The sequence below is a fragment of the Doryrhamphus excisus genome, linkage group LG8 (genome assembly GCF_037039965.1).
Source record: "Doryrhamphus excisus strain RoL-2023G ecotype Guam linkage group LG8, RoL_Dexc_Guam_v1.1, whole genome shotgun sequence".
Lineage (NCBI taxonomy): Eukaryota > Metazoa > Chordata > Actinopteri > Syngnathiformes > Syngnathidae > Doryrhamphus > Doryrhamphus excisus.
Window position 1 is genome coordinate 2,926,760 of NC_136364.1, and position 26,958 is coordinate 2,953,717.

At 40.0% G+C, this 26,958-nt stretch overlaps 3 protein-coding genes across 11 annotated transcripts in view; 2 read left to right on the forward strand and 1 right to left on the reverse strand.

Moving 5' to 3' along the window:
• The window catches only part of stard13b (StAR related lipid transfer domain containing 13b), a 66,171-nt gene extending 64,838 nt beyond the window's left edge, over window positions 1-1,333 (forward strand). For all 6 annotated transcript variants that reach the window (XM_058081018.2, XM_058081016.2, XM_058081017.2 and 3 more), the window contains 2 exons: window positions 146-322; window positions 488-1,333. In XM_058081018.2, the coding sequence (XP_057937001.2) occupies window positions 146-322; window positions 488-605 (295 nt within the window). In that variant the 3' untranslated portion in view covers window positions 606-1,333. The remainder of the gene's footprint in view (window positions 1-145; window positions 323-487) is intronic.
• hdac12 (histone deacetylase 12) overlaps window positions 1-3,293 on the reverse strand; it is a 74,693-nt gene extending 71,400 nt beyond the window's left edge. The window contains exon 1 of the mRNA XM_078792641.1: window positions 3,290-3,293. The gene's annotated coding sequence lies outside the window, so the exon portion shown is untranslated. The remainder of the gene's footprint in view (window positions 1-3,289) is intronic.
• LOC131134774 (neurobeachin-like) overlaps window positions 2,891-26,958 on the forward strand; it is a 189,633-nt gene continuing 165,565 nt past the window's right edge. For 2 of the 4 annotated variants that reach the window (XR_013627937.1, XM_078792628.1), the window contains exon 1: window positions 2,891-3,699. Coding sequence is in view for 3 of the 4 variants with exons in the window: in XM_078792628.1 (XP_078648754.1) it covers window positions 3,451-3,699 (249 nt within the window). In the remaining variant the exon portion in view is untranslated. The remainder of the gene's footprint in view (window positions 3,700-26,958) is intronic. The other 2 variants (XM_058080378.2, XM_058080376.2) reach the window with 2 other exon arrangements.

Below are 26,958 nucleotides of genomic sequence, written 5' to 3' on the forward strand. Positions count from 1 at the left end.
TTATTCTCTGTAAAATTTATTTTTGTAAATATTTTTGTGTTAATTGGATTTACATTCTGACCTATTGCAACAAAAACAGATGTACCACTGTATAATTTTGTTGTAGATTGTAGATGCAAAACAAAGTAATACCTTCTTTCCCAAGGTCATGGAGGACAGATCTGCCCAAAGGTGCGTGCTCCCTGGTTTCTGTCTCAATGGAGCACGAGGATTGTCCTCCCGTTGGAGCGGTACGAGCTATTGTCCTGGAGTCCAATTACCTGCTTGAGCCTTGCGGCTCAGGAAAGTCCAGACTAACTCACATTTGCAGAGTGGATTTGAAGTAAGTGCTGAAAGTGAAAAAAAACAATACAACAATAGCAAGCCTAAGAACATTTTTTTCATCTCCCAAGATTATTTGGAAAAGCTCAGCTCAAGTATAATTTCTGGGAGTACGTGCATGTAAGGTGTATATTGGATTGGGCCTAACATGCTGCTTCTATTTCAGAGGAAGGACTCCTGAATGGTACAACAAAGCCTTCGGCCATCTTTGTGCTGCGGAAGCCGCTCGTATCCGCAACTCTTTTCAGCCGCTCATAACAGATGGTCCGGAGACCAAAATATGAAACACCGAGCCTGGTGTTCTGGTCACATTGAAGACAAAGATAGGACCCTCAAAACCAAGGCACAGTTTAATGAATCATATTTTTTTAATATAATGTTGAGCTCCTCTGCATTTGCACAATAACAAATGAGGACATCTTATAGGTGTTCAGTATATTTACTCCTTGGGAAATTAATCATCCTGCCAATGTTGATTTGCAACTTTTTTTTATTTTGATATCAGAAAAACCTCCATCGTATAAACTCCTATGTATATAATATTACCTTACTCTTATGATATACAATGTCTAGGACATTCAAGCTCTTATATGCTTCTGGGAAGCATGTACATATTAATGATTTCAGATTAAAGGCTATAATAATAATTATTATTATGAGGTACATGCAAGTGTCCTGTGTATGTGTACATACTGTATATGTGTGAATATACTGTATATGCAAACAACATGTATATTGGATATTTGTGAAGGGATTGATTGTACAGCTCTTTTCCTATATATTGATTCACCTTCACGTCAGTCCGCCTGTAATGCAACATGTAAACTGGTTTTACTTCAGTATTGCTTTTGGAATTTATGTCATTTTTGGTGTTCAACTTTGACCTCCTGCGGTTGTGAATGACTTAAGGTTTGACTTGATCATGCCTGCTTTTAGGGTACTTGACCGTGCCGGTGATGACAAAAGACATGTTTGTTTGTTTTTAAATAAAGCTGTCCGAATTATAACACAAGTATTTTTCACTGAATCATGTGTATACACAACAAGATTTGAGTTAAATACTGGCAAGTCCTATACACTGCATAGAATACTATAATTATGCATATATTTAAATGGTTCTGTTAATAATATATAGTATACAGTATGTAAGTCACATATGTATGTGTTTTGTATCACTGTACTGTATATTTATCGGCAAAGTGGTCATTTCCAACCTTGTGACAGGCACTTGTCTGATTGGGAAGAGAGGGACCTCTACTGGTCACATGGATTAAACACTTGCTAATTTGTCTTAATTTGTTCAGAATGCTGATAGACTATGACATTATCTGCCACGAAATCCATTCTCATATCATGGCCAAAATAATAAATAGATATAGCATATGAGCATTTAGGAAACGGTGATTAATTTGCTAAAACCCCACAGATAAATGAAACTACTAAACTAAAGAAACACGGTGATACACATCTTAAATGTGCCAATATAAAAGATGACCTTAAGGTCAAATACCATGACATGGGAGCACTGATGCTTTGCCTAATCAAGGTTGATCACTTCACATAGTTGGTTATCTGCCTTATTGAAAATATGAAGCTGGACTAGTCGATACCCCGGGTATTACTGCATAAAAACCAAACCTACAATATTTCTGAATCCGCTCCTAAGCTGTGTTGACACGGATCATCTTAATGAGGTCATGAAATGCAAGCCTGGCTTGCAGTCAGTCACAGCGATCGACAGAAATATTATCAAGCTGTCAGAGTCCATTGTACACGACCACGACTGGGCTTTGCAGCGCAAATACTTCTTGGAAAATAAACTTGACTGCTCAGAAGATCAATGAAATATAGGCTGAATTTTAAATTTAAAAAGATGAATTGATTTGATCATTTCAGGTATAACATTATGGTCAAATGATGAATAAGTTAAAGAGGTTTATGCATAACGGACAAGTAGGAATTTGTAGCGATAAAAAGGCTTATCAGCATATGAGTGTGTTTTTCCCTGTGGGCGATCATACTTGTAATAGCATTGAAGCAAAATGGAACAAATTATAGTTTTAATGTTTCTAACCTTGAATTCATTAGCCAGTACCTCCATTCCACCCCTGAATTTAATTAACCTTAACTGCCATTTAATATCTTGACCAAAAAAAAAAAAAAAAGGCCAACTCAGGCCTCATTTCAGGCTTTGGTTATCAAGGTATCATTTGTCTGAAATAAAAGCATGTCTAATTAGCTTGGCGCTGCCAGGGGCTTTGGAACACAGATATATAACATTTGTTCATGTGGAAAAAAAGTTTTCAGATTCTAATTGAATTTTATGGCTAGTCCTAGCACGATGGTGGAGTGGTTAGCAGTCTGTCTGTATAATGTTTGTATATTTTTATTTTTATATTTTTTTTGTCAAATGCTGACAATTAGCTGTCTGATAGTGAAACAAAACAAACCTTTACTTGTCATTTTCATTATTTGACAGCTGTTTTCATTGAGTGGTTAAATAGGTAAGCCGGAAGTGCTTCAGGGACCCAAACCGGAAGTCATGTGACGCCACACCCAACGTGCTCATTAGCGTCTGCTTGGTGTCCAAGATGGCCTACGTGCCACAACAGGTGTGCCAAGGATGAAAATGACCGTTTCTTAGATCAAAAGTAGCATAATCAAGCTATATTTTTGACGTTTTTTAACGCAGGTAACTTAGTCTTCACTGTACTTTCATGCTAATAAAGCAAAATAGTGACATTTCAGGTGGTTAATTCATAAGTGAATGTTTGAAGTACCGACACGTCAAAGTCGCAGCCGACAGGGGGCGCTGAAAGCATCACCTACCTATTGAGTGACATCCAGCCGAGTGTAGTGGCGCACGATGTGGGTTAGTTCACTGCCTGGCACCGGCAGCACGCTTCGGAACCACCAGGACTCCCTAACGGGTTGGCGAGCGTGATTTGACAAACCCGGGTTGTGGTCGTTTCGCCGGGGCGTTCTCTCATTTCCTCTCCTCTCTTCTTCTCTCGGTACTCTCTGGAGCTCCTCCACTACACCGGGAGATTGTCTGACAACCAGCCCCGGACAGTAGCTCAGCTCAGGTGGACGCCACAAGCGAAGCCGGGCACCGGAGGTGAGGTGACCATGCCGGGCTCGGTGCCCATCACATGCCGACCACCTCCACTAGGTCACGAGCAGCAAACGGCCCCAGGCGCCGCTCCAACCCGGGAGACGGCAGCGATGTCCGGCGCAGGTTCACTAGTGTTACCGGCTGGCATCATCGACCCTTCTGTGCCAATTCGTGACATCAAAACCAAATTTCTCGTTCTTACTGGACTAATTCAAGCTGGAGAGGTTAGCAACCGGGATATAGTTGAAACTGTCCTCAATCTGGTAAGTCAACTCATTTTTCTGCTTTTTTACATGAATTGATTGTTTGTGTTGTTATTGCAAAACGCACTCATTTTTTCATTAAATGTGCCATAAACGAGAGCACGCTTTTAAAAATCACATCCACGGCATATGACACAAATATACTTTTAAACTTTAACACAACTTTGTTTTTGCTGGAAAATTAACTATTTTGCCACCCTTAACCTTTTTGTGGCAAAAAATGTTCACGCACAGAGGAACCGCTATTAAGGCTGCTGTGTGTGACCAGCTCAAAATGACATTTTTTTTAAAGCCAAGAACTATAAGAACACCACCAGCATGTTGCCACAGTGTTTTTTTGTTTTTACAAATTGAACAAAAAAGTATATATTTGTCACAATTATTAGTTAAACTGCATACAAATGTGTGTAAATTGTAGTTTCACAGCTGCATGGTATTTAAGTACATAGCACGTACAAGCACCAAAGCAGTCCATAGAGGTGATCATCAATTTGCACTCCTTGTGTTGTTACAACACACTATACATTCAATGATAGTTCACGTTGGTAGCTAAACTTTGTCAAATCACTATTATTAGTTGACCACAAACTAATGTGCTTGCTTGTGTTGCATAGGGCCCAGCTTAAAGTGGATCTGTTATAAGAATTTTCAGGAGTTTGTATTGAGTTCTGGACTATAGAGCAGCTAAACACGATAACCCCACAGAAAGCCTTCTAGATCTTCGAGGCGCTGCACCTCTTCCAGCAGTGTTTCTCAGGATTCTGGCCTCCCGTCCGAAGGACTGCTGCGTTTACTGACTGCAGGCCATCTGCAGGTCATATAAGGAAGTCCTGGTTGCAGTGTCATCAGTAGAACAGCAAAAAACACACACAGCCACCCGAAACTGCTTTCTGGGCTTCCAAATGCGTTAAACCTCATTATCTGACATGTTGGCATTGTTTAACACGAGAACACAACATTGTAACAACTTTTATAATAGGTCCCTGTTAAGTGTAAAGGTGTGTGTGTGTGTGTGGGGGGGGGGATATAACGCGGTTAGCACCCTCTATGCGTGACATACAGCAGCCTTTAGCTTCATCAAACTAATATTTTTTCCAGCTTTTTCCTCACACTGAATCTCTTAATCTAGTTCAGATTTCCTCAAAATGACCAAACATTCAATCTTTTAAGTTCTGGTTTGGTTATTTGAAATATTTCAAAACCCCCAGACATTTAATTAACCTCCATAAAATTAATGAATGTGTGTTATATCAAATATTGGCAACAAAACAGGGACTGGGTGCGTTGTATGAGCTCTGGACCAAAGAGGGATTAACAAACTGTGTTATCATCTAACGTGATCTCTTGGGAGTGTGTAAGTGTAATCTCAGTTTTCTGCAACCTTTAAATTTGTTGACATGCTTTTGTATACAACTGCGTAAAAATGGTGCCAAGTCGACTGAATGATAATTAGAAGCAGCGCCGCATGGAGGTGTCATCACAGAGCGTCTTCAAACTGAAACAGACTTGCTTAGAAGAGTCATCACTGGTGATGAGATGTGGATATTTGAGTATGACCCGGAAACCAAGCCCTTCTCTGTGGAAGAGTCCAACGTCACCCAGACTACAGAAAGCAAGTCAATGTCATGGTGATCACATTTTCTGATGTGAGAGGCATCGTCCGCTATTTTTGCCACACGGAGAGACGATCAATCAGCATGTCTACAGAGACGTCCTGTGTCGCTCGGTGTGCGAAACGAGGATTGTGGCTGGGCAACTAGTGGCTGCTTCACCACGACAATGCACCTGCTCACAATGCCCTGAGCATCCCGGCAGTGCTTGACTGAGAAGACAGGTTGGAAAAGTGCATTAGGCTACAGGATGAAAACATGTAAACTGTTGTTTGGACTTAAAATAAATTGTTTGTGACACCAGTCCCATTACTTTTCAGACAGACATCATACAGTCCCTCTGTGAAACTTCATGGCCCAAGATGCCCCATGGACTTCCATTTAAAACAAATTCCACTGCCACTATACACCTGTGCTGCTTCTTCTTCGTTCTCTTTTGCCTTTTCCCTTCAGGGGTCGCCACAGTAAATCAATATCCTCCATCTGTCTCTTTCACACCAACTACCCTCATTCCTTCACAACATCCATAAACCTCTTGTTTTGGTCTTCCGCTACGCCTCCCGCCTGGCAGCTAGAAACGCAGCATCCTTCTACCGATATATTCACTGTCTCTCCTCTGGATATTTCCGAACCATCTCAGTCTAGCCTCTAATATGTAATGTCCCTCTGATGTACTCGTTCCTGATCCTATCCATCCTGGTCACTCCAAATGAGAAACTCTCCAAGGCCTCTAACGTGTAATGACAGTATGCATCTGTGCATTCTGCAATATCAGTGTTTTATTTTGAAGTAAAGTTGTGATATCTGACATTTGTACTGCAAAAAAGTAGATACAGTAAATTAGGAATATGAGGCTTTTAAATACCAACTGTGACTCTGAAATGAGTCCGCAGAATTGCAACTTTGTTTTAATAGCTTTCTCCAAAAACACTCTTTCACAGTAGTGGATGATTATGTTGCCTTTGCATTTAATTGTGTTGCAAAATTATTTCCTGCTTCTATGAGATTGAAAGACTGAGTGATGTGGAACAAGCTAAACAAAACAAACAAACTGTAATGGTTTTTTTGGATTGACATAACCTTTTAATGGTAGCACTCATTTGCTGTGGTATTGTACAGACCTAACTTTGTGCTCCCTTGCAAATTGAAGCCTTAGTGCAATCGATTCGTAATGGTTTTTGTAAGACTTCACCAATGCCTTTTGGAAATGTTTTATTTCACTATTAATCCACAGTGCTCCTTTTTAAGGTTGATTGTTTTCAGCAGTATCCTTCCACTTTTAATAATGTGTTAGGTAGTTATTTTGCTTGATTATTTGGAAATCTCTGAGGCAGAGTATGGATGTTTCAAGATAATCTTCTCAGTGCAGCAATTAGGCTTAAATAACTTGTTGCCAGGAGTGATTTTCCAATAAAGGCAATTCAAATCATGTATTTTTATGTCTGCTTTGAGCACAAAGCACTATCCTCTTTGCACTCCTCAGATGTGGTGTACTTTACATGAAATTGCACAGGCAATAACTCCCTTCTTTGCTAGTGTTATTTTGCTCATCATGGATGGTCAAGAATCTGTCAGGCTCTCATTTGGTGTTTGAATTTTTCAATCTGCTTGCTTTTGCTCCACTGTGCACATTTGTACACCAAAGTTGTCACTTGCGTCTCATCTTTCTTGTGCATGGTTGCCTTCCAACGTAAGGTAATCATGTATAATTTATAAAGCGACATGGCTGCAAAAGTGTGTTCGATTAATAAGGGCTTGTTGCACCAAGGTAGCATGCCTGTAATTTGTATACTACCATTTATCTTACTGCATGTGCATACAAATCCACAACATGTACTGATATTATATTATTATTATTATTAAAACTGATGATCCTCTAAAATTGCATTTCCCATGCTAAGTTCAGGTTATTTCTGAAGTTGAAAGAAGGTCTGAACATCCTAAAAACCATATCTCATGGGCTCCAATTTGATGAATGTTGTCTGCCCTACACCGACAAAAGATCCAATTTTTCATGTTTTTTTTTGTGGAAATGTGTTCTGATGCTGTGGCTTTGAAAGCAAACATTGTCATTTATATTCCAATCTTCTGTGAACAGATAATACATTGGGGGGGTTACAGGCTGGCGAATCATCCAGTTATGACTCAATGGTGGATTGGCTATTTTTTTACAGCATCATGTCAATTCAAGGACATATAATTACTTATAATAATATCAGCTATGTTGTGCTTTGTTGCTTGATTTATTGCTGAAAAAAATGTTGGCAAATCTCCAAATACTGTAAGCGGTAAATATACAGTAATTGGCTCATGTTACCTTTTTTGTAAAAATGTATTTGAGCATCACAAACTGAATGCAATTTTGCACCATTCGTGCTAATTAAAGTGGGCTAGCATGAATCATTCTCGTAAGGGCGGCCTGTGGTGACAGCTCTAATTAAGGTGTATAATCTGACTCCTACACACATACACTAGTGGTGATTAATGTCATCTGACTCTATGTTGATCTACAGTGGTGTTGCTTTGCAGTGTGCTCATGGAGGTTTGTGGAGCCACCAAGCTGAGGCCAGTTTTCTTCAATGATGCAGTGCATCAATTCTTCTGACTCCTCTAAAGTTTATCCAATTTTCATTTATACAGGATTGCCCATTGGCAATCTATACTATCCAAAAACTCTTATCAGGGACTGTTGTAGATACTGATCACGAAGAACATTAACATATTGTAATTCATCATGCTGGTCAACATTACATTCAGTTCTGTGTCTTCTAACTCCATGCTAAAGCAAGAATCCAAGTGAGTAACAAAGTTTGCCACTAGAGGTGCGTTGTCATCGGGGGTCAGAGGTCCAATTGGAACAGGTTTACTGTCACCTCCCCGCATACTGTCAGAAATAGGATAACAGTAAAGGTTCATTTCTGTCTGTCAAGGTTCATTCGATGCCATTACACCACTCTATACAGCCCTATTGTTGGTCTGCTGGGTAACTGCTAGTGCATGTCAGGGAGCCAAAAAGATTCATGCATCTTCCCATGCAGTTAAGGTGGTGACAATAACCCCGTTAGCCCCCCATTAATTGGTCCCTTATACACGCTTCTGTTATTGTTTTTGTTTAGAAGCGCTTCGAAAATGTTTGTGTACAATGTAAAATATTGTGTCAATACGATCCCCATTCACACATAGAGAAACAAAATACAATTTACATAGAGGATGTTTATTTGAAGAACTCCTGTGATATTGAATGTTTGTGTGCCACCATTTCTTAAATAACTATACCCATTCAAACCTGTATCCGTCACAATTTTAGGATTCATTCACCTTCATAATACAACTATTCTCTTAAAATGCACTGGTATAAATTCAAGGGTATTCAATTTTTCTGAAATAGCACTCTTGGCTCATTGTGTGCCCCAAAATAACAAAACCATCAGCAATATGGAAATGCTACCTGGTGAAATCCCTGCGTGCTGCATGCAGTGATAAGACATTCTGTGTTTTTTTTGGAAAAGCAGAGCAAAGGCCAGGGGGGCGGGTCTATTTTCTCTGTGTCAGCAAGGTCTAATTCTTTTCTTGCTGCTCTCATCTTTTGACCTGCCAATGCTGTATTACCCTGGAGAGATATTCATGCTTTATTACTGTTGGAATGATGTCATCATCAAATTTGCATCATTGGCCATGACGTATTAGTAAAAGATGAGTTGAAACAAATATGTTTAGAGCTGCATACAGTATGAACACTTGTTTTTTTGCAATACCAGTAACAAAACTGAGACACCTGCGAATGTTTTTAGATGGGGAGGGGCGGACAACAGCACCAGCAAATATACCTTATCTTTCTTTCAATCAAATACAGTCAAAAAAAATTGGCATATATCAGACGACATGGTGATTAATCATGATTAAGTAATTTCAAACTGTGATTAATCTAATTACAAATGTTAATCTTTTTCAGCTCCTTTAAAAATACGAGTGAAGTTTCTCCTGTTGCTTCTTTCTGTGTATGTTTTTTAAATGTCAAAAGCAAGACGGATTCCCTTGTGAGCGCTTTTAGGTGGCCCATAAAAGCACCGGCTGCTCTTTGAGAACAGTGATACGTGCTTTCATGTTAGTCTCCAAAAGTGTCCAGTACAATCAGAAAAAGTTGCTGTATTTGTCACTATTCACTTTTTTGAAAAAACAAAAATCTAGAGAGTTCTGAATATTTGCTAAGCGTAGTACCAAAGTGGCAGCACAACACTGCCCCCTCCTGCTACATCTTTTTATTCTCTGGCAGACCAGGTGAATATGAGGTGTGCCCAATATACAATACAATACTGTAAATACAACAAATAAAGGAATGTAGTTATGTGAAACACCTTCGTCTTTTCTGAGAATTATTTTGATGGACTGAAGCTAAGTTTCTCCAATTTCTGTCAACATATTTATTCTTCAAATATTGTGTCTTATATCTGGCTCAGCTGTTGACTCGGTAGAGCTTCTTTGATGGATGACCCCACATAAACGCCATTTATCGCACAGCTAGAGTTCCGGTCAAATTATTGTGTGTCTGAGGTTTTGTTGTGATAATGCTTGTTGCTCACCGAGACAACAGTTGTTCATTTATCCTGGGTTCAGGTCAGCATCATTCATCTCCAGTGGCAGTGGGATTTAGACCAGTGCTTCATCCTTACTTGAGAGAATACTGAGCGAGGCCACTCTGTAAATATCAGCAGATGAAAGAACATTCGGTTTTTAAATGGTTTCCATCTACCGGTTGGGTAATCAGAGCCATGAGCCAACACCGAGCATAATCAAGATTCAGGAGTCTATGTTCCAATGGACAACACATGGATGCATTTTTTCATTTGTGCAGTGTACTATGCTTAAATGTGAAAAAAGAAAAGCCCTACCATTACAACAGCCCCAGTTTATTCTCTATATGAACTTTAAATTATTGTTTATTCAAAATTATATGTGCAATTTACTGTTTACGCTGTACATTGTTGTTCATATTTGATGTCATCTATTTATTCTCCACATTATTTTTATTATTATACGGGAGCCAGACAACGACATTTCACTGCTGTGTTATTGTTTAATGGCATTAAAGGAAGTCTATGTCTATATAGTGCCAGATCAGATATTTATGTTACAGATGAGCGTGCATGCTGTGTGTTTTGACTGAGCGATCACATTACAATTATTCTACGTAAGCACTGTTTGTAGGACAAGTGAAGATGAATGGAGACAGACAAGACGGTCAGGACACAAGCTTATTGCTTTTACTTGATCAATTCAAGTCCTGGCAACCTTTGTTAGTCAGTGTTATGTTTGAGCAGATCATCAATAATAAAGGCAATACATGTGTGATTGATGCATGCAGGTCAACATCAGGTTCACTGTTGTTACCTAGGATCGGTTTAAAGCCAAGGACAAGCATATTGGACCACCGAGTGGTTGATGCGGTTGCTGGCAGTCAACCAAACTCTCAATTCAATTCTTCGTCCATCTCACTCTCCCTCACACCCCCGCCCCCTTCAAATAAGGGGAAAAGCCCTGCACGCACGTGTGCTCATTTGTATGGAGATGAGCTCCATCTGTGATCGGGCAAGTCGTATTGTTCAGTGCGGCAGGATGACATCGAGTCACTGTAGCGACATGTCAGTATCGCACTGCCGATGCAGCAAATGCAGAGATCTGTATAGCAGAAATAAAACCTGTGGCCTGTCCCTGACAATTAATGTGCCGAGTTGGTCACTGAAGTGGAAATCATTGCTTAATAGTCAGCACTACAATAATGGGGAAAAAATGAATATCGATGCTCTATATTATAGGCGTTAATTACCAAAACTGTGAAGAGGATGGGTTGTTTAGTGGAAGCATATGCATATGCATATAGCATAATATATATGACAGTATTTTTTAACCTGTAATTTTGAAAACTGGTTGTGACCACATGGTCATTTTATTAACAAGTAAATTCCACAACAGCAACAGAACCAATGGTGTAACAGCGGTAAGGAGCAAACCACCACCACACCAACGGGCGAGTAGCACAACTAACTAACAATTATTTTCCCAGTGGATTTATTTGAAGCTAGTTCTTATTGAGTAATCGGTCAGGCCATGGACCTGGGCTAGCAAACGATAGAGGCAAGTGGAAGACAGCTGTTAAGACTGGGGTCGCAGAGTTTAAATTTGTACGAGTGGAAGATCTGAATGAACGTTGTTGCTCCCGCAAGGAGCATATACCAGTGAAAGGTTTCTATCCATTGCCATAAAAGAGTCTGCCACTCTCGTATTGGACTAGTGAGGTAACTCGGAGCTCACAACCGCAAGGGCGATAGAACACTTCAAACCAATATGTAGGCAGTAGACATATGAATTAAACACAATTAGCGGATTGATTTGTCTGCAACATATCAGAAAAGGGGCAACCATGTCGATCACTGATGTCCACTGATGTGTGTGCTAAACACAAAATAACTGGTCTTTTTGAAGGATTACGAAGGAAATTTAAAAATGACATTTGAGAGTCTGAAGTCAGAGTTTATGTGTATCTTGTGGAGTTAATTAAAAAAGAAAACTCAAACAGCGACAGCTGTTCATGTTTTGACCTGGTGCCATTGAATTCTCTTCATCTTGCATGTTACAAAATTCCATTTAAGAACCTGGTAAAATTTTTCATTTTAAAATATGGTTATTTTAGGCATCATTTGACCATCAACACCATTTCAAAAGTACTGATTTGGCACCAGTATTCCAAAATATCTAAACAGTACCCAACCCTACTAATCAGAGACACTGGCAGTTATTTTCTTATTTAGACCACACACCTGACGACTCCGGGACAGACTGTGGTAATTGAATAGTGCCATTTATAAATGAAGCATTTACGATAATGCAAACACATTGCATTAAAATACTACATGTATGTGGAAATGAATTTTTTTACCATTTCTTCTTTCACATGTAGCAAGCACATAGTAGTTTTGTGAGTTCACTGTATTTATGTATTCTCTTTACTGTGGCTCTTTTTGAGAGATGACATGTAAGGGTTGCCTTGAAATATTGTCATTAAATCTACATCTTGCATTGGTGTGCTGTCACACTGTAGATACTGTGTGTTTAGGGGGGGAAAGCAGCCTTTTATCAGTGAGTAGGATGCATGCAATAAAGAGAACCTCACATCTCTGGTGTGGCAGAAGACATCTGAGGCCTGCATTACAGGAAGTGGCATATTTCTAATTCTCTATTGCACAAGACTCGCTGGGTGATTAATGAAGTGTGCTGTGAATGCAGGTTTCTGTATTACAGTGGACACGCGTTTGCTGTGTTCTGACTATGTTTTAATCCACACGTCATTTCCTTTTAAAGAGTTCAGGTCGGCCTGTCACCAGTAAGGCTTGTTAAACATTTTTTTCATATATAAAGCTGAGAAATGGGGAATAGAAATTCCCAATATGTTTATATGCGTTGTGCAGCTGTAAAGATTACATACCATACTGGAAGTGAAGCTTGAAGGGCTTTGCAAGAGCTGGATGACACTCTGATTAATACCATGGGATCAGCTTGATGAACAAATCAATTTTTTTGGCTCATTATCCTCCCTTACACATTTGAACAAGATCTTCTAAGAATCAGCCATGTGGACATACTTACTTTGGGTGTTTTCCATCTAGTTCAATGTTCCAGTTCCCCTTTGAGATGAAGCAAATGTTATCATAACCACTTTAGAGACAATAGTCTCTGAAGAGCTGTCTTTGCTGCATGTCAGCTTCAGTATAAAAGTGTTGTTGTTGAGAGTGTAAGGGACAGCTGCGTTTGTTTACCTTCTTTGTTGATTAAGGCACTGCTTCTCGCACGGTGTAGCTGGTCTAGATTTAGCTGCTCCTCACTGCATTTAGCTCTGGGAATGAATCCAGTCACTTTGTTTGCATTTGGAGGCCAGATTTTCAGCAATGGCTAGATGCTAAATCTGTGTCTCTGGCTAATGCTATTAGTTGCACCGCTTTGAAAGGAACATCTGGCTGGAGAGCCTCGCTGTTGCTCCTCAGTCTCCAGTCGAGGAGGATTAGGGCTGCGGTGTTCCCTTGAAGATGATTCAGCATGGAATTAGATGGCCTATATGGAACACGGCTCTGGACAGCGTGGAAGTCTTCTCACCGTATGAATACACAACGTTATGGGGAGATGAAAAGCCGTGGAGATTGCTGAAACCCAGCTTCTTGCCTCCGAGTCATTGTACATGCTTTTGAGTCCTGTTTGAGTTGAGAGACATCTTCCACTCCAGACCTGGCATTTATTCACTCCTTTTTTTGTGGCGTTACAGTTCAGAACCCAGTAAAAACTTTAGTGACCTTATTTTCCACCAATGTTTTTGATATGCTGTGAGCTCATCTTGGGTAGTTTCTATTGGCAAAAAGCAGGTACTACAAGGTATTATTTCTAGTACCTTGTCAGCCATGGGCAGACTGGTTATCAGGAGTCCCGTGATGGGGGAGGAGCAATTTAGCCACAGGGACCATATGCGCATGCTTTGCTGTCAGTCTCTGTAGGTGTACTAGTACGTGAACCTTTGCATGAAGGAAGAAGATGGAGGTTGGAAGCCAAGGTTTCCAAGCCTGCTGGTTCGATCTGCATATGGGTGTTATAAAACACTGGTAATGTTTCATTGGTTGAACAGCTTTTGTCATCACTGCCAGTTGAATGGCTGAAAATGGCAAAAATATAACAATTTTGCACATTTCAAATAGTATGAGCAGTCAGAAAAACCTGCTGGATGCTGTTGTGTGTTGGATGTTTGTTCAAAGCAGTGTGGCTCTGGAACTGCAGAATGACTCTCGTGTGCGGGGTGTTCATAAGGACATTGATTCTCAACTAGAGGGCAACTGGCGGTGGTTAGTGGATTAGTGGACCGTATACCCGTGTTCCTGCTTTCAGCCGTATGATTGCCATGTGTTAGGAAACGGAGCCAAGTCTCACTCCGGGCATTACAGATTAGTGTGTCTGTTGGACGAGGTCCGCTGTGGTTCTTAGCTGTCCAATCGTACCTTCCTCTTTCCCATCACTGTCTGTTTAGAGGCTGACTGGTATTCTGAGCACACTACAGTTGTGCTACTGTTCACTAAACATAATATCTGCTCTGTTATCATTCTCACCTATCCATCCATTTATTATCTGCAGCGCTTATCCTTGTGCAGGGCTTGCAGCAAGATGGAGCCTGTCACGACTGACATTGGTCAAAAGGTGGAGTCACCCTGGAGACCTCACCCAGCAGACCAAATAATTTACACATTCACACCAATTGGCAAATCCAAACATGCGCTATAGACTTTTGGGCTGTGGAAGATAATAATCCAGGTCCTGTAGTTTTATGTGGTGTCAATCTGCCAGAAAGACATTGTTTCCAAGGAAACAGTTGTAGCACTTTATTTTACCATATGCTCCCTCGAAGTCTATGGATTACACTGCCAGCAATGTCGCAAACAACAAAGCATGTGTTTAAATATTGTACCTGACGCTATGGCAAAGAAAGTGGTACAGTTGGTCATGGCTATGGTTGTATTTGTCTTGGGCATGCTTAACAATTTACATTAAATAATGTTACATGATTATCCTTGCACAGTTAAACATGTCTGAAAAGAAGTACAAAGAAGTAGAGCTTTTATAATCCTACCCCTTTTCCATCCATCCATTTTTCTATACTGCCTATTCATTAGGGTTGCGGAGGTGTGCTGCAACCTATCCGAGATGACTTCAGGTGAGGGGCGGGGTACACCCTGGACTGGTCACCAGCCAATCACAGCCCCTTTTCCATGTCTTTGCAATTATTGACAGCTTGTTCACTTCCTGTATCAATTTTCTACAAGATTATAGAACAAGTAATGCAATGCATCTTTAAATATGCATGTTAACTGAAAGTTGTCAGTAGTCAATTGTAAGGCAGGAAATCCTCTGTAGCTCTCTTCCATTCGTAGCCCACCTCTCACCTCAGCCTTTTCCGTTTGAAAGAATCAAATTAAGTGGTCAGAATGAGCTTCAGTTGTTGGAAGCAGTGCTCCCTCCTGTGATTTATTGTCGCTGAGCAAAACACCTACATAGACATCAAATCGCAACCATGCCCCCACCCCGACCCGCACTTGCTACGGTGATTGACTATTGTCCCTTGAGAATGAACCTACAGTATTGTTGCCTGTTTGTTTTTCCAGGAAATTGGACCAATACATTTTTTTTTTAAATCACAAAGTAAATCTACTCTTCAGCAAAGCATGGAAATTAATTTGAACCTCTCTTATGAATGAAAACATGACAAAATTACAATTGAATGAATTTCCATACCACACAAACAACCTATTTTTATTGTTTTGTGTTGTTGTTTTGTTGCAATAAAAAATAACTGAACAGAATACCCCTGCTATTTTGAGCATGTGAAAAGCTGGATAAATGGACTTGTACCCTGCAGTTTTGCTTTAGCAGCCTGCATCACCGTCTGGCGGAAATGTGTGAGTGTCCATCTGTGTGAATGACAACAACTCTTTGTTGACGTTTCTCTTCGTGTGCTGCATTCTGCTTGCGATGCTGTGCAGATTGAGGCCGACAGTTTGTGATGATGCAAGTAATTACACAGTAGACCAAATAAGACCGTTAAGAGAGCCATCACTCACTATAGTACACTTGTGCACACACAGGCTGCCACACACCGGGTGGCAGCTTGATGAAACGGCTCAAGTCCACTCTGTGCCTCTGATACATTTGCTTGTGTGCCGCAGCTTGTCTATTTGTCATGTTTCTCCCCCATCAGCCTGAATGGCACTGGCGCTTTGATTGATTTTTAAATTATTCCTTCTACACTTAATGCCAAGAGACTGTCAATAACGGCCTTACATGCAAGTATCTGCCTTTCTGTAGTTTTTTTTTGTTGTTGTTGTTGCTTAATTGACTGATTTGTCATTCTGCTCTTTTCTTTTGGTGTACACAATCTGAGCTTTGCTGTGTTATTTAATTACTGTTTAGATGTAAATTGGAACGCTCCTAAGGCTGTACAATTTTTAATTTAACCAATATTTTGTAGCAACAAGCTTCTAAACACATGTAGAGAATTAACTGTGTTATGTGTGTTATGTAGGGCCCTATGATTTCCACATTAACAGAATCGCAGCCAATGGCCAATAAAAACAAGGTTTACCTTTTAATGCAGAATTTGACATAATGTGAGTGAAATGCTGCCCTATTGAGGAGAAGGAGTATTCGTGTGGAGGAAGTATTTCCCCGGCAGACTGCTCATTCATGGTGGAATTACATCACAACACTAAACCGCCCCCTCTCCAACGAAACATGTCAAAATGTTGACCTGAAACACCCAAAGCTGGCGGAAAAACTGTTTCTATGGAGCATAAATGGAAGGTATATGGGTGAGTGTAGTTACGTAAGCAGAGCATCCTAGTGCGGCTGTGCCTGTGCAGCTCAGGCTTGATGTGTCTATATTGTGTTTTACCACTTTAATGTAAGCGAATGTTTTTCAATGCCCACTGTTGCCGTGTAATTTCGTCAGTAATGTATTGCATTAATAAATGTAAGACTTTTGTAAGACAAAAAGCACACACTATATCTGTTAAAAAAAAAAAAAGTATAAAAGAAACAGATTTGTAAAAAAAAATTAACAGAAAATACAGAATTGTGGGACTTCAGAGGGCCCTACTTATTTTTCTGATTTTTCTCGTTTCCTGTTTTTTTTTTTTTTTTTGCTGCACCTCATTCAAAAGAGAGAGCTGGCTCAACAAGCAAAAAAAATTATGTGAAGTCAAAGATTCTGTGTCCCAATAATTATGATCCACGAGGGAGTGGGCAGCTCAAGCTAAAAGGATAATTTCCTCAAGTCAAAAGATACACAGAGAGCGACAATGGTAGAGAGAGAGAGAGAGAGAGACTGACAAAGTGTGTGATGAAGGAATTATGAGGCTGTTCAATTCTGACACTGAAGAAGACAAGTTAAGTGGTTTTAGTTCCCCAAACATGCCAGTATTTACAGTACAATGGACTCTTTGCCATTAGTTTTATTTATCCAGACCAACCAGTAGTTGGTCCTGAATTGATTGTGCCCTCTGCTGTCTGCTAGTGACAACATTCTCACACAAAATTCATTATCCTATCATCCCTATTCAGACCAGCAGGTTTTACTGCGAAGTTTCTGCATCTGCCTTCAAGACATTTCTGTTTTGGAGCTGCGCATATTGATGCGCTTTAATGTCTGATGAATGAGTACCTCAAACCTTTTCCACAGGCTGGGCTTGAATCATTCATTTTCTCTTCACTGTCTTCTCAGCATAAACACATCAGTGAGAGTTGAGCGAGCGAGAGAGAGAGCGAGAGACTGTGGCACCAGCAGGCTTACAAAAGATTTCTCTTCTTTTCATTTCATACCCTGTGATTAAGTGAGTGAAGCAATTTATTTGCTATGCGGGTTGCTGAATGACCACAATAGTATTACTTTATGCGGGGAAACAACAAGGCCTTAATAAACTCACACATTGGACCCTAATGGAAAAAAAGTTCAGCTTTCTAAAAACTGGCGTTTCAAAACATAAATACATATAGGCATGGGTATAGTATGTGTGTGTGTGTGTGTGTGTGTGTATATATGTAATAGTATAATGGACAGAATATGTCACTATTCCCTCTTCTCTTCTACTGTAATTTTATTAAAAGCCTTGCTAACATAGGCTAAAAACGAGTAGACCAGCCCTATTAGACGCAATGAGACAAATTAACTCATAATGTCAGATGATGGACATCAGTTCCATTTGTGACACGCCTCCCCCTACTTCCCACCGCTCACCCAGCAGTGAGCCTTTAATGGCTTTTGAGAAAGAGAGGGAAATGTCCTCTGCCTTATAGTCTGTATGAAATGCTCTCTGTCCTCTGCTGCGTATGCCACCATTGCTTGAACAGCAGATTAATCGCGCTCATCTGCTGCTTATTAGAGCGTACGCTAAGCAGCCCATCCAATCTGACATATAATGATGCAAGGATAGCCTGGTCATTTTTTGAGTTTCTCGAGCCCCCACACTAGTTAAAGCCCAAACACCAAAGTAAGTCATTAGCGTCTGTTGTCATTCCACCCTCTCGGAATTAGACTTTGCTTTCCTTCTCTGTATATGGCATGCAGGCTATGGTCAAAAATATGTGGGTCATTTTTAAAAGTGGTACCTTGGTTTTCGAACGCCCCGGTTTACATTGGATGTGCTTTTCGGCTAAAGTTATTGCCAAAAAAGTGTCTTAATTATTTTACGGCCAATCGTGTGTCTAACATACTCTTTGCTCACCTATCATGGAATCAAGTACCCAAAAAATGTAACCACACATTGGTGACTCTGTCTTCGTGAAGAACCGGTAGTAGTTGTTGAATTGAGACACTATAGACAGATTCCAGTCAGGTAATGTCGTGTGTGTGTGTTGTTTATTTGTTTATTTCTTGAACACACACACACACACACACACACAGAGAGAATGATGAAGAACTCCGTATCTGTCTCCTTTCTTCTTCCTAATAAGCGCTGTGGGGAGTATGTAATTCTGAGTGTCAAACTGAGTGAGAAACACTAATTAGCTGACAACTAGTTGGTTGCTCATAGAGTTGCTCATAGAGTCAGACTCTCAACCCTAACAATCTATAAAAACAGGAGTGTCCAAAGGGAGGCCCAACTTGTAGATGTAAAATCCTTTGGCAAAAATAAGGCTTCCTGACATTATTGATCGACTTTGCTTAAATAAGTATATATATTGTTTGTAATTATCTTCTATATTGTTTGATTTTTGAAAGCAAATGGTACATTTGCAAACATTACAATTATATGTCATGGCGCTAGCCCTTGCAAATTAACTCTTGCAGTTAATTTGGGGGTACTATTACTCAGGGAAACAAACATAGACAGACAATGTTGACAGTGATTCTAGCCAAGATTTGAGCAATGTGTCAATAGTTTTTGAGGAGGAAGAAACATTTGTTGAAATAGAGAACTTGCAAAGCATGGACTTGAGCCTTAAGACATGGAGATGAAGATGGGTTTCCGTCAAACACATTGGTAATTGTAAATTACTCTGCAGTTGCTTATTCTTCTATTCTTGCTTTAAACTGGCTTCTTAATGAGTGTAAAGTGGCCCTTATAGCCTGTTATTGTATATACAGAGAACATTTTGCTGTCAAAAGATGTGAGTATATGTGAGCCTTGTCACTATCGTGGGATAATGTTTAACAGGCATTATGTAAGTCGAGTATGTCGAAGTTTCTTCGAAGCAGTCATCAGTGAAATGATCACTGCAAAGAACATAACTTGAGGTAGGTGTTCTTGAGGCTGAGCTACGAGCTAGTTTGTCATGGGTGGCACTATGAACTATAAATGTAAGTTTTGCGAATTTACCGTTCCCTTTCAAAAATACAAAAACAATATTTAAGCAAAGTTGATGAATCATGTCAGGAACCCTTCTATTAAATAAGTACTTCTTAAAAGGCACAATTCATAGTTAAATGTCTAAATAGTTTACTTGATTTTCACATGCATGCATCAATTGCCTCATGTCTGTGCCACTGTTTGAATCTTCGTTCATCCCCAAATGATCTCTTCTAATATACTGTAAACTCCACGGCAGCTTTTACAGCCATCTCAATCGATTTGACTTTTGTATGGACTGTACACTGGATGCAAGGCGAATTAGATGTCAAGGTCACTGGGTTTAATACCGCCGCATAACTGTTGCTCCATATCTTATGTATCTAATTAGCTGGGAATTAGAGGGAATTGGTTTATTGCTTGTGCGTCCACAGATGGAGAGCAAGATGTTTGCTTCCGCTGTTAGTGTTATGGGATCAGATCACGTGTCTTGTGTTGCATTTGACATGGGCCAACGTCAGGAAACGCTGCTGTGTAATCCTGCCAGGGTGACTTTGTGGGTTGAAAGAAATGTAGTAACAAGGATGGAGTATTAATTAACTTGCATTTAATATTTGGGTCCTGTCATGATAGTGCAGGGCTCCAGACTAACTGTAAATATTCACATTTCTCTCATTTTCACTGTATAACTGATCAATACTCACACAATAAATGGCAACATTATTTTCTATCCACCCTGTTTCCTTCCCAAGCCTCTGGGCGGTCTCATTGGTGGCATCATAAACTGTACATTATATATCCAATACTGCCCTCTCTTCCTTTTCCTTGTCTTTTGTCTCCTTTCTTCCTCTTTAGGAATGAGTGTGGTTTGGCAAATAGCTCACTTGCGGTTCCTGGCCTGAAGTATGGCGCACAGGTTTGTCAACAACAAAAAATATTCAACTATAATAAAAATCAAATCAGCAAATTGACTTTTAAGGTTGCCAACTTCTGGAAAAATAAATAAAGAGGCATGTTGTTGTCAGGGTCAACCAACTCAACTGTTTGTTTATTGCCTTTAACCGCGTGAAACAAATGTACTATTTGAGACTGTCACAAAATGCGTTGAACATTTATTCTACCTTCACAACGCAATGCATGCTGGGTAACCTGCCGTACTCTTTGCTAACACTTTCCTACTGTGGCCTATCAAGCATTTAAAATCTCGTATGTGAGGCAAAAATAAATATATGTTTGCTTTTCAGGTTTCTTGCTCACGCCAAGGCCAGTTATGCAAATTATACAGCTAAGCTAAAATATGCTTTTTTACATTAATTTGTGGGTAAACAGGCCTTTGTTATTTAATTTTAATATTTTAATGTCCAAGCAAAATGTCCAAGCTGATTTTAGTGCTCAAAAATGTGATTGTTTTGGTTCCATTTCCATGCCAAATGATCAATAATGAGAATCTAATTGATAATCCGATCATGTGGAAAAGCCCCAACTATCGATTTAACCTTCCATCTTGCTTCACTGGGAACTGGCAATACATATCCCCTCCTCCTTTTTAAGAGAAGGACGGTATTTCACTTTTACTCTGCATCTTAAATATTCAGAGCACCTCTCTGCTCTTTCTGCTTGACCTTTACCCTTCTTGCTTAATAATTGCTTTTATGTATAATTTTCTTTTTCACATTGATTGAAATAATTGCTGTAGCTGTGTCAGCTCGGGCCAATCAATTCAGATTCGTGGACATTTCTAAAAACAAATAATATGCGTCCTTACAGTGCTGTACAACGGTACAGACTCTCCCAAGATTTTAATCACATTTGCAGTGTTTTGTTTTTTTTCTCTGACATAATAAATAATGGTGCTTGAGTTTACTGCAAGGTGAATGCATGATGAAGCCTTGGTGGAGCTCCACACATCTGCCGTGGCTTTGTTGTGGTCTACAGAGATATTGTGCATTTTCACTCTACCTCCCTCTGGAACCGTAACACTCTTGGCTGCAACGTGATTTGTTCCTTTACCCTTATTTTTTTTTCTGCGTTAATAAGACTAAAGTCCTTGATTGGGATGGTCATGTCTGGGTTTTTCAAAACTTTAATTTAAAGGGGCCCTGTTAAGCTCATTGAAGAAAGGTGGCCATGCTCTTGGTACCAGTTCTTTCCAGGGATTGTGTGGTACGCAATCACGCAGGTGATAGCCCAAAGGAGGCACTTGTGAAAGTTCTCCAGCATTTGGACATAGCGGCAATACAGGGTCTAAGCTTCACAGCGGTTAGAGTAGTGTGGTGACACAGATGGCTTGGTAGACTACCTAGGTGTGTATGCTGAGGTGATAATTAAAGTCTGGGTCTACTGCTAGGGGCTTATCGTCAATGGTAATGACGGGTGACGGTGGTCGAGTTGGGGCAGGAAGTTCAACTGGCAACGTACTTCCATCTTTACAGTGTTCACGGTGAGACCCAGTTTGCTTTCGGCCTTCACAGCAGCTGTTATCCTTGACTGCAGAGCCTCGGCTCCATTTTTGTGTCTATGTTGTGGCATCATGTTTAAATATTTTGTTGAAATATGTATGGCTACATTTGTGTCAAAGTGAATGTTTAAGTGAATGTTTAAGTGAATGCTTAAAATGTATCTTGTCACAAAAAGCCTTTTTTCTTCCTTTTCTGAGAACTGATATTTTGCTGAAACTTACCTACATAATTACTAAAGAATGCAAAAAAGTGTTAATATATTTTTCAGTACATGCTATATCTACATAGCCCAAGAACACAGTATACTTGTGTGTGCATATATATATATACATATACATACATACTACATACATATATGTGTGTATTTTTAAAAAATCTGTTAAAATCGTCAAAAATGGCCAGTTCAGAGAGCGGCAGCTTTTGAAAAATGAATGAGTGAATGTTAAGCAATTCATTCAGAATGTTCTTCTCTCTGCTTCTGTTTACCTAGTATGGCGTTTGGAACTGTGAGTCCCATATTATTCATTTCAGATGTTGGGGGCGGACATCAGCTCCCAATGGACTCCTCTTCAGATACTTGAACTCTTCCTTCTGTTTTCCCAAATAATACATCAGTCATATTTACTTTCATTCAATTTAGCAGCCGTGTTAAGGCTTTGCTTGGAAAGTCCAGCTTGAACAGTCCAGCCCGTCACCATGGCAATGGCGTTGATCCATCAGCCGTGGCCTAATCAGAAGTGGTTTGAAGTGGAAGGATGCTAAAGAGCTCCAATGGAACTGAATTTTATTTTGTTTGGCACCAAGATGCAAACCAATAGTTTGCAAGGAACACTTGGATTTGCTATGCAGTATTTTGTGGGGGTGATTATATGAAGTCAATCTTAGTGCTTATTGAAGCTGTCACTCTACAGTAGCCACGGCTCTGCTGGCTGTAGCTGCACCAACACCAGTTCAAGCCCAATTAAAGTCCCATTAGCTTCCATCCACCCAATGGGAAATACCCTTCCTGCTGTTTCTGCATCACTGCAAATCATTACAGCCACAGCTCTACCGAGCTTTCGAGCACCTTCGTAATCCGGCACAGAGATGCTTAATTGAAAACCTATCAATTAGCCAGAGGGTTTAGTTCCCCCCTGGGATTCCAGAAATGGGTTAGGTTTCTGTCTGTCTGCAAAGTCCTGCGAGCCTGTTCGAACGGTGTGAACTGCCGGCTGCTGAGTCTGAGCTCCATCTCAGCGGGATGCCACACGATGAAGACTTCCCAGACGTCTTATTGTGCTTGTCTGAAATCTGGGGCATCCAAACAGCATACCTTTTGATGTTGATGATTCACATTTGAAGCAATGACACAAGATTTAGCTGGTATAATGTGAATGCTTATGGGTTGACATGCTCATAGACTCAAATGTGAGACAAATGTGCATGTCCACGTTTGTTAAAAGATGATTTTCCTTTGGTTTTTGGCATTTTGTAGTCTCGAGATGGGCAAAAAGGCGATTTATCAAGAATTGGGTCCAGTATGTATCTAGAGCTCTATCACCTCGTACTTCGGTACGAGGTACATTATTTAAAAAAAACCCTTAAACTGTACTATAGAAAGCAGGAAGTGAACAAATGTAACAGTTACTGATTGTAAAAGTAGCAGATGGAGGGGTAGGATTTAATAAGCGTTGCTTCTTCCTACTCCTTTTGGACATGTGGAACTGTGAACTGATTATGTGATGCACTCAATTGTAATCTGATGCTGTTCAAAAGAAATAAAACCATTACCATTACCATTACCAGAGCTACATCTATATTTTGATTACCTCAGGAAAGCTGTGACTTGATTGTGGAGGTGTTTGTTTGCATTTAATGTATAAATGTCTGGACCTCAAATAGAAGATGACAATGTCATTTTCAGGTTTCAGGTTTTTCCAGGGAGGGAAAAATAGCATGTTGTTTGAGTCAATGGGACCGGTAATTAAATATAAACTCTTTTTTTTGCATTGATTTTAAAGTTACATCCTTGAAATGCAATTTTATTCTTGTTGCAACTGATTTTCCGTGCCTGAGTAAAGCTTTGCACTCCATGTTTAAGTGCATAATCAGCGCATTTGTGTCTGTATTTACCCCTCACAGCAAAGTCTGAGCGATTCCGAAGCTCGCAATCTGCAATTACACCACTAGTGCCGGTCGTGATGTGCCTGCGTGCCAGTTTGATTAATGGCTACAGCGTTGCAGAGTGATGATGTTTGGTCTAGACCTCATTCCTTTCGCTCCCTCCTCCTTGTGCAGCAGAAGCTTGATTCAGCCCGATCAAAACTGCTTCCATTCTGCGGAGCTCTCACCGCTAGCCACATAAATGTGGCCACCAGATGCAGAATGACAAGGATGAGGAGCCGTAATTTATTCTCGCTGGCTTGTCTGCATGCTGGACGTGCAAGGTGGCACACGGCACTTGGCGGAAATGGCCACTTTCTGCATGCAGAACACCAGCTTAGCCCCAGTCTGTTATCTTCCATAGGAGTTCAACCCTGCGCCTTTGTTTGAGGATGGATTTGTTTCAGCCTCCTCAGTCACCAGCCCATTGTTTCTACAATTGCAGCTCAGACATGAGTATTACCACCACCTCATTAGCTTGCAATGTACGCTTTCTTTCATTGTTGGCGATGCTCCGTCTGAATACAAATACAGTGGCGTGCTTTATGTGCCCTAGAATAAACTGCCGTGGTAAACCTCTTAGTCAATTTACAGCTGAGGAAATAAAAGATAATGTGAAGATTTTTAGTAATTGCACGTCAAGGAACAACTTATTTAAAGCTCTACTTTTTGTTGTTCCACCCATGAAAATGTCTTTTTGTGCAGATCAGCTCCGCTCCAACCACTAAAATGGAATTCTTAGTGATGCTCAGCTTATGATTTCCTTAAACTTGTATCAGTCCACTGCCTCCTGCTACTTTTCATCCTACCTATGCGATTAGCTGTCAATCACACTAATGTGCGCTGGCTTTTCCACCATCTCACATTGATGCTTACTAATATGTTGTTGTCAGTGCATATATATATATATATATGTATGTATATACTGTATAAAGTCACACAAATGCACACACATACACACACACACACACCATGAGCTTCTTTGGATGGGCTAATTTCATGCTTGTTGAACTTGATGAACTGTGGTATTGATTTTTTGTTTTCAACTTTCTTGCAGATTATTTGTGACTAAAAGGGTGGCTGCGTCATCGGAACGCCATTGCTCTCCACTTCTCCGTAAAAAAAGAGACAACTTTATTTTCGTGGGTGGTTAAATTCTGATCAAAACCTTTTTAGTAATGGAAGAATGACCTCCCACCTCTTTTAGGTGCTGTTGGACACTTGACCCTCAAAACATTCATTCATTCATTCATTCATTTTCTACCGCTTAACCTCACAAGGGTCGCGGGCTGCTGGAGCCTATCCCAGCTGTCTTCAGATGAAAGGCGGGGTAAACCCTGGACTGATCGCCAGCCAATCACAGGGCACATATAGACAAACAACCATTCACACTCACATTCATACCTATGGACAATTTGGAGTCGCCAATTAACCTAGCATGTTTTTGGAATGTGGGAGGAAACCGGAGTACCCGGAGAAAACCCACGCACACACGGGGAGAACATACAAACTCCACACAGAGATGCCCGAGGGTGGAATTGAACTCTGGCCTGCATGCTAACCACTCGGTCCGCTGTGCAGACAGACCCTCAAAACTGTATTCCCTAAAATAGAATAGAATAAGATGCCTTTTGTTGTCGCTATGTACAATGAGATTTGAGGCAGCTTCTTCTCGGAATGAGTATGAATGAATAAATAAATTCTATAATACTAAATAAATGTGAGTGTGAATGGTTGTTTGTCTATATGTGCCCTGTGATTGGCTGGCGACCAGTCCTGGGTGTACCCCGCCTCTCGCCTGTAGACAGCTGGGATAGGCTCTAACATGCCCCCGACCCTCGTGAGGATAAGCAGTAGAAAATTAATAACAATATAAACAGGACAGTATTAAACGGTATAACCCAAGTTGTACTGAATTATGCAACTTCCAGCACAGTCAAAGCTACAAAAAATGTGAGGTTAGCTATCTGTTTTATGTACAGTAACTGCCAACTTCCATTTACATTGTACTTTACTCTCCACCTCAAGAATGTGCTCATTGTCCAAGTTATTTGTGTTCATTTGTCATTAATTACAGGCATCATGTCTGAATTGAAGAGTTATAAAAATGCTAAGAGTCGAAGCAAATATTCTTCAGAGCAGAGATAACAAGGTTTTTAAGTGACCCTTAAAAAAGTTAGCACGTACACCATGAACGTAAAGCCTACGCCTGATACACATTTTTCTGAACGATACTTGTCATGAAAATTATTGTAGACCATTTTTTCCTTAATTTAATGATGGCATAATAATGCAAGTACTCCATGTCAAAAGCAATGAACTTAATTTCCCAAGATTATTTTACATTGTAACTGGAATATCAAGAGCTTTTAAATAAAATAAATCAAACAACATAAGTACACATACAAATGAAAATAGAATTGACTCTATTTTAGCAAAGATTGCACTAAAATCCCAATCAATCAGAATATTACTGATTTGGAATCAGTGCCACTTTCATTATAGTGAAAAAAACAAAACAAAAAAAACAGAGAAATAATCTGAAATTTACACTGTGTCATTTACATACACACTTCCTTGATTGACATTTAGCCGCCTTGTGTGGAATACGCTGTTTACATTTAATGCTGTGTATGTAATGTTTGGTCAAAGTACATGTTTTGAATGCAGCAAAATGGG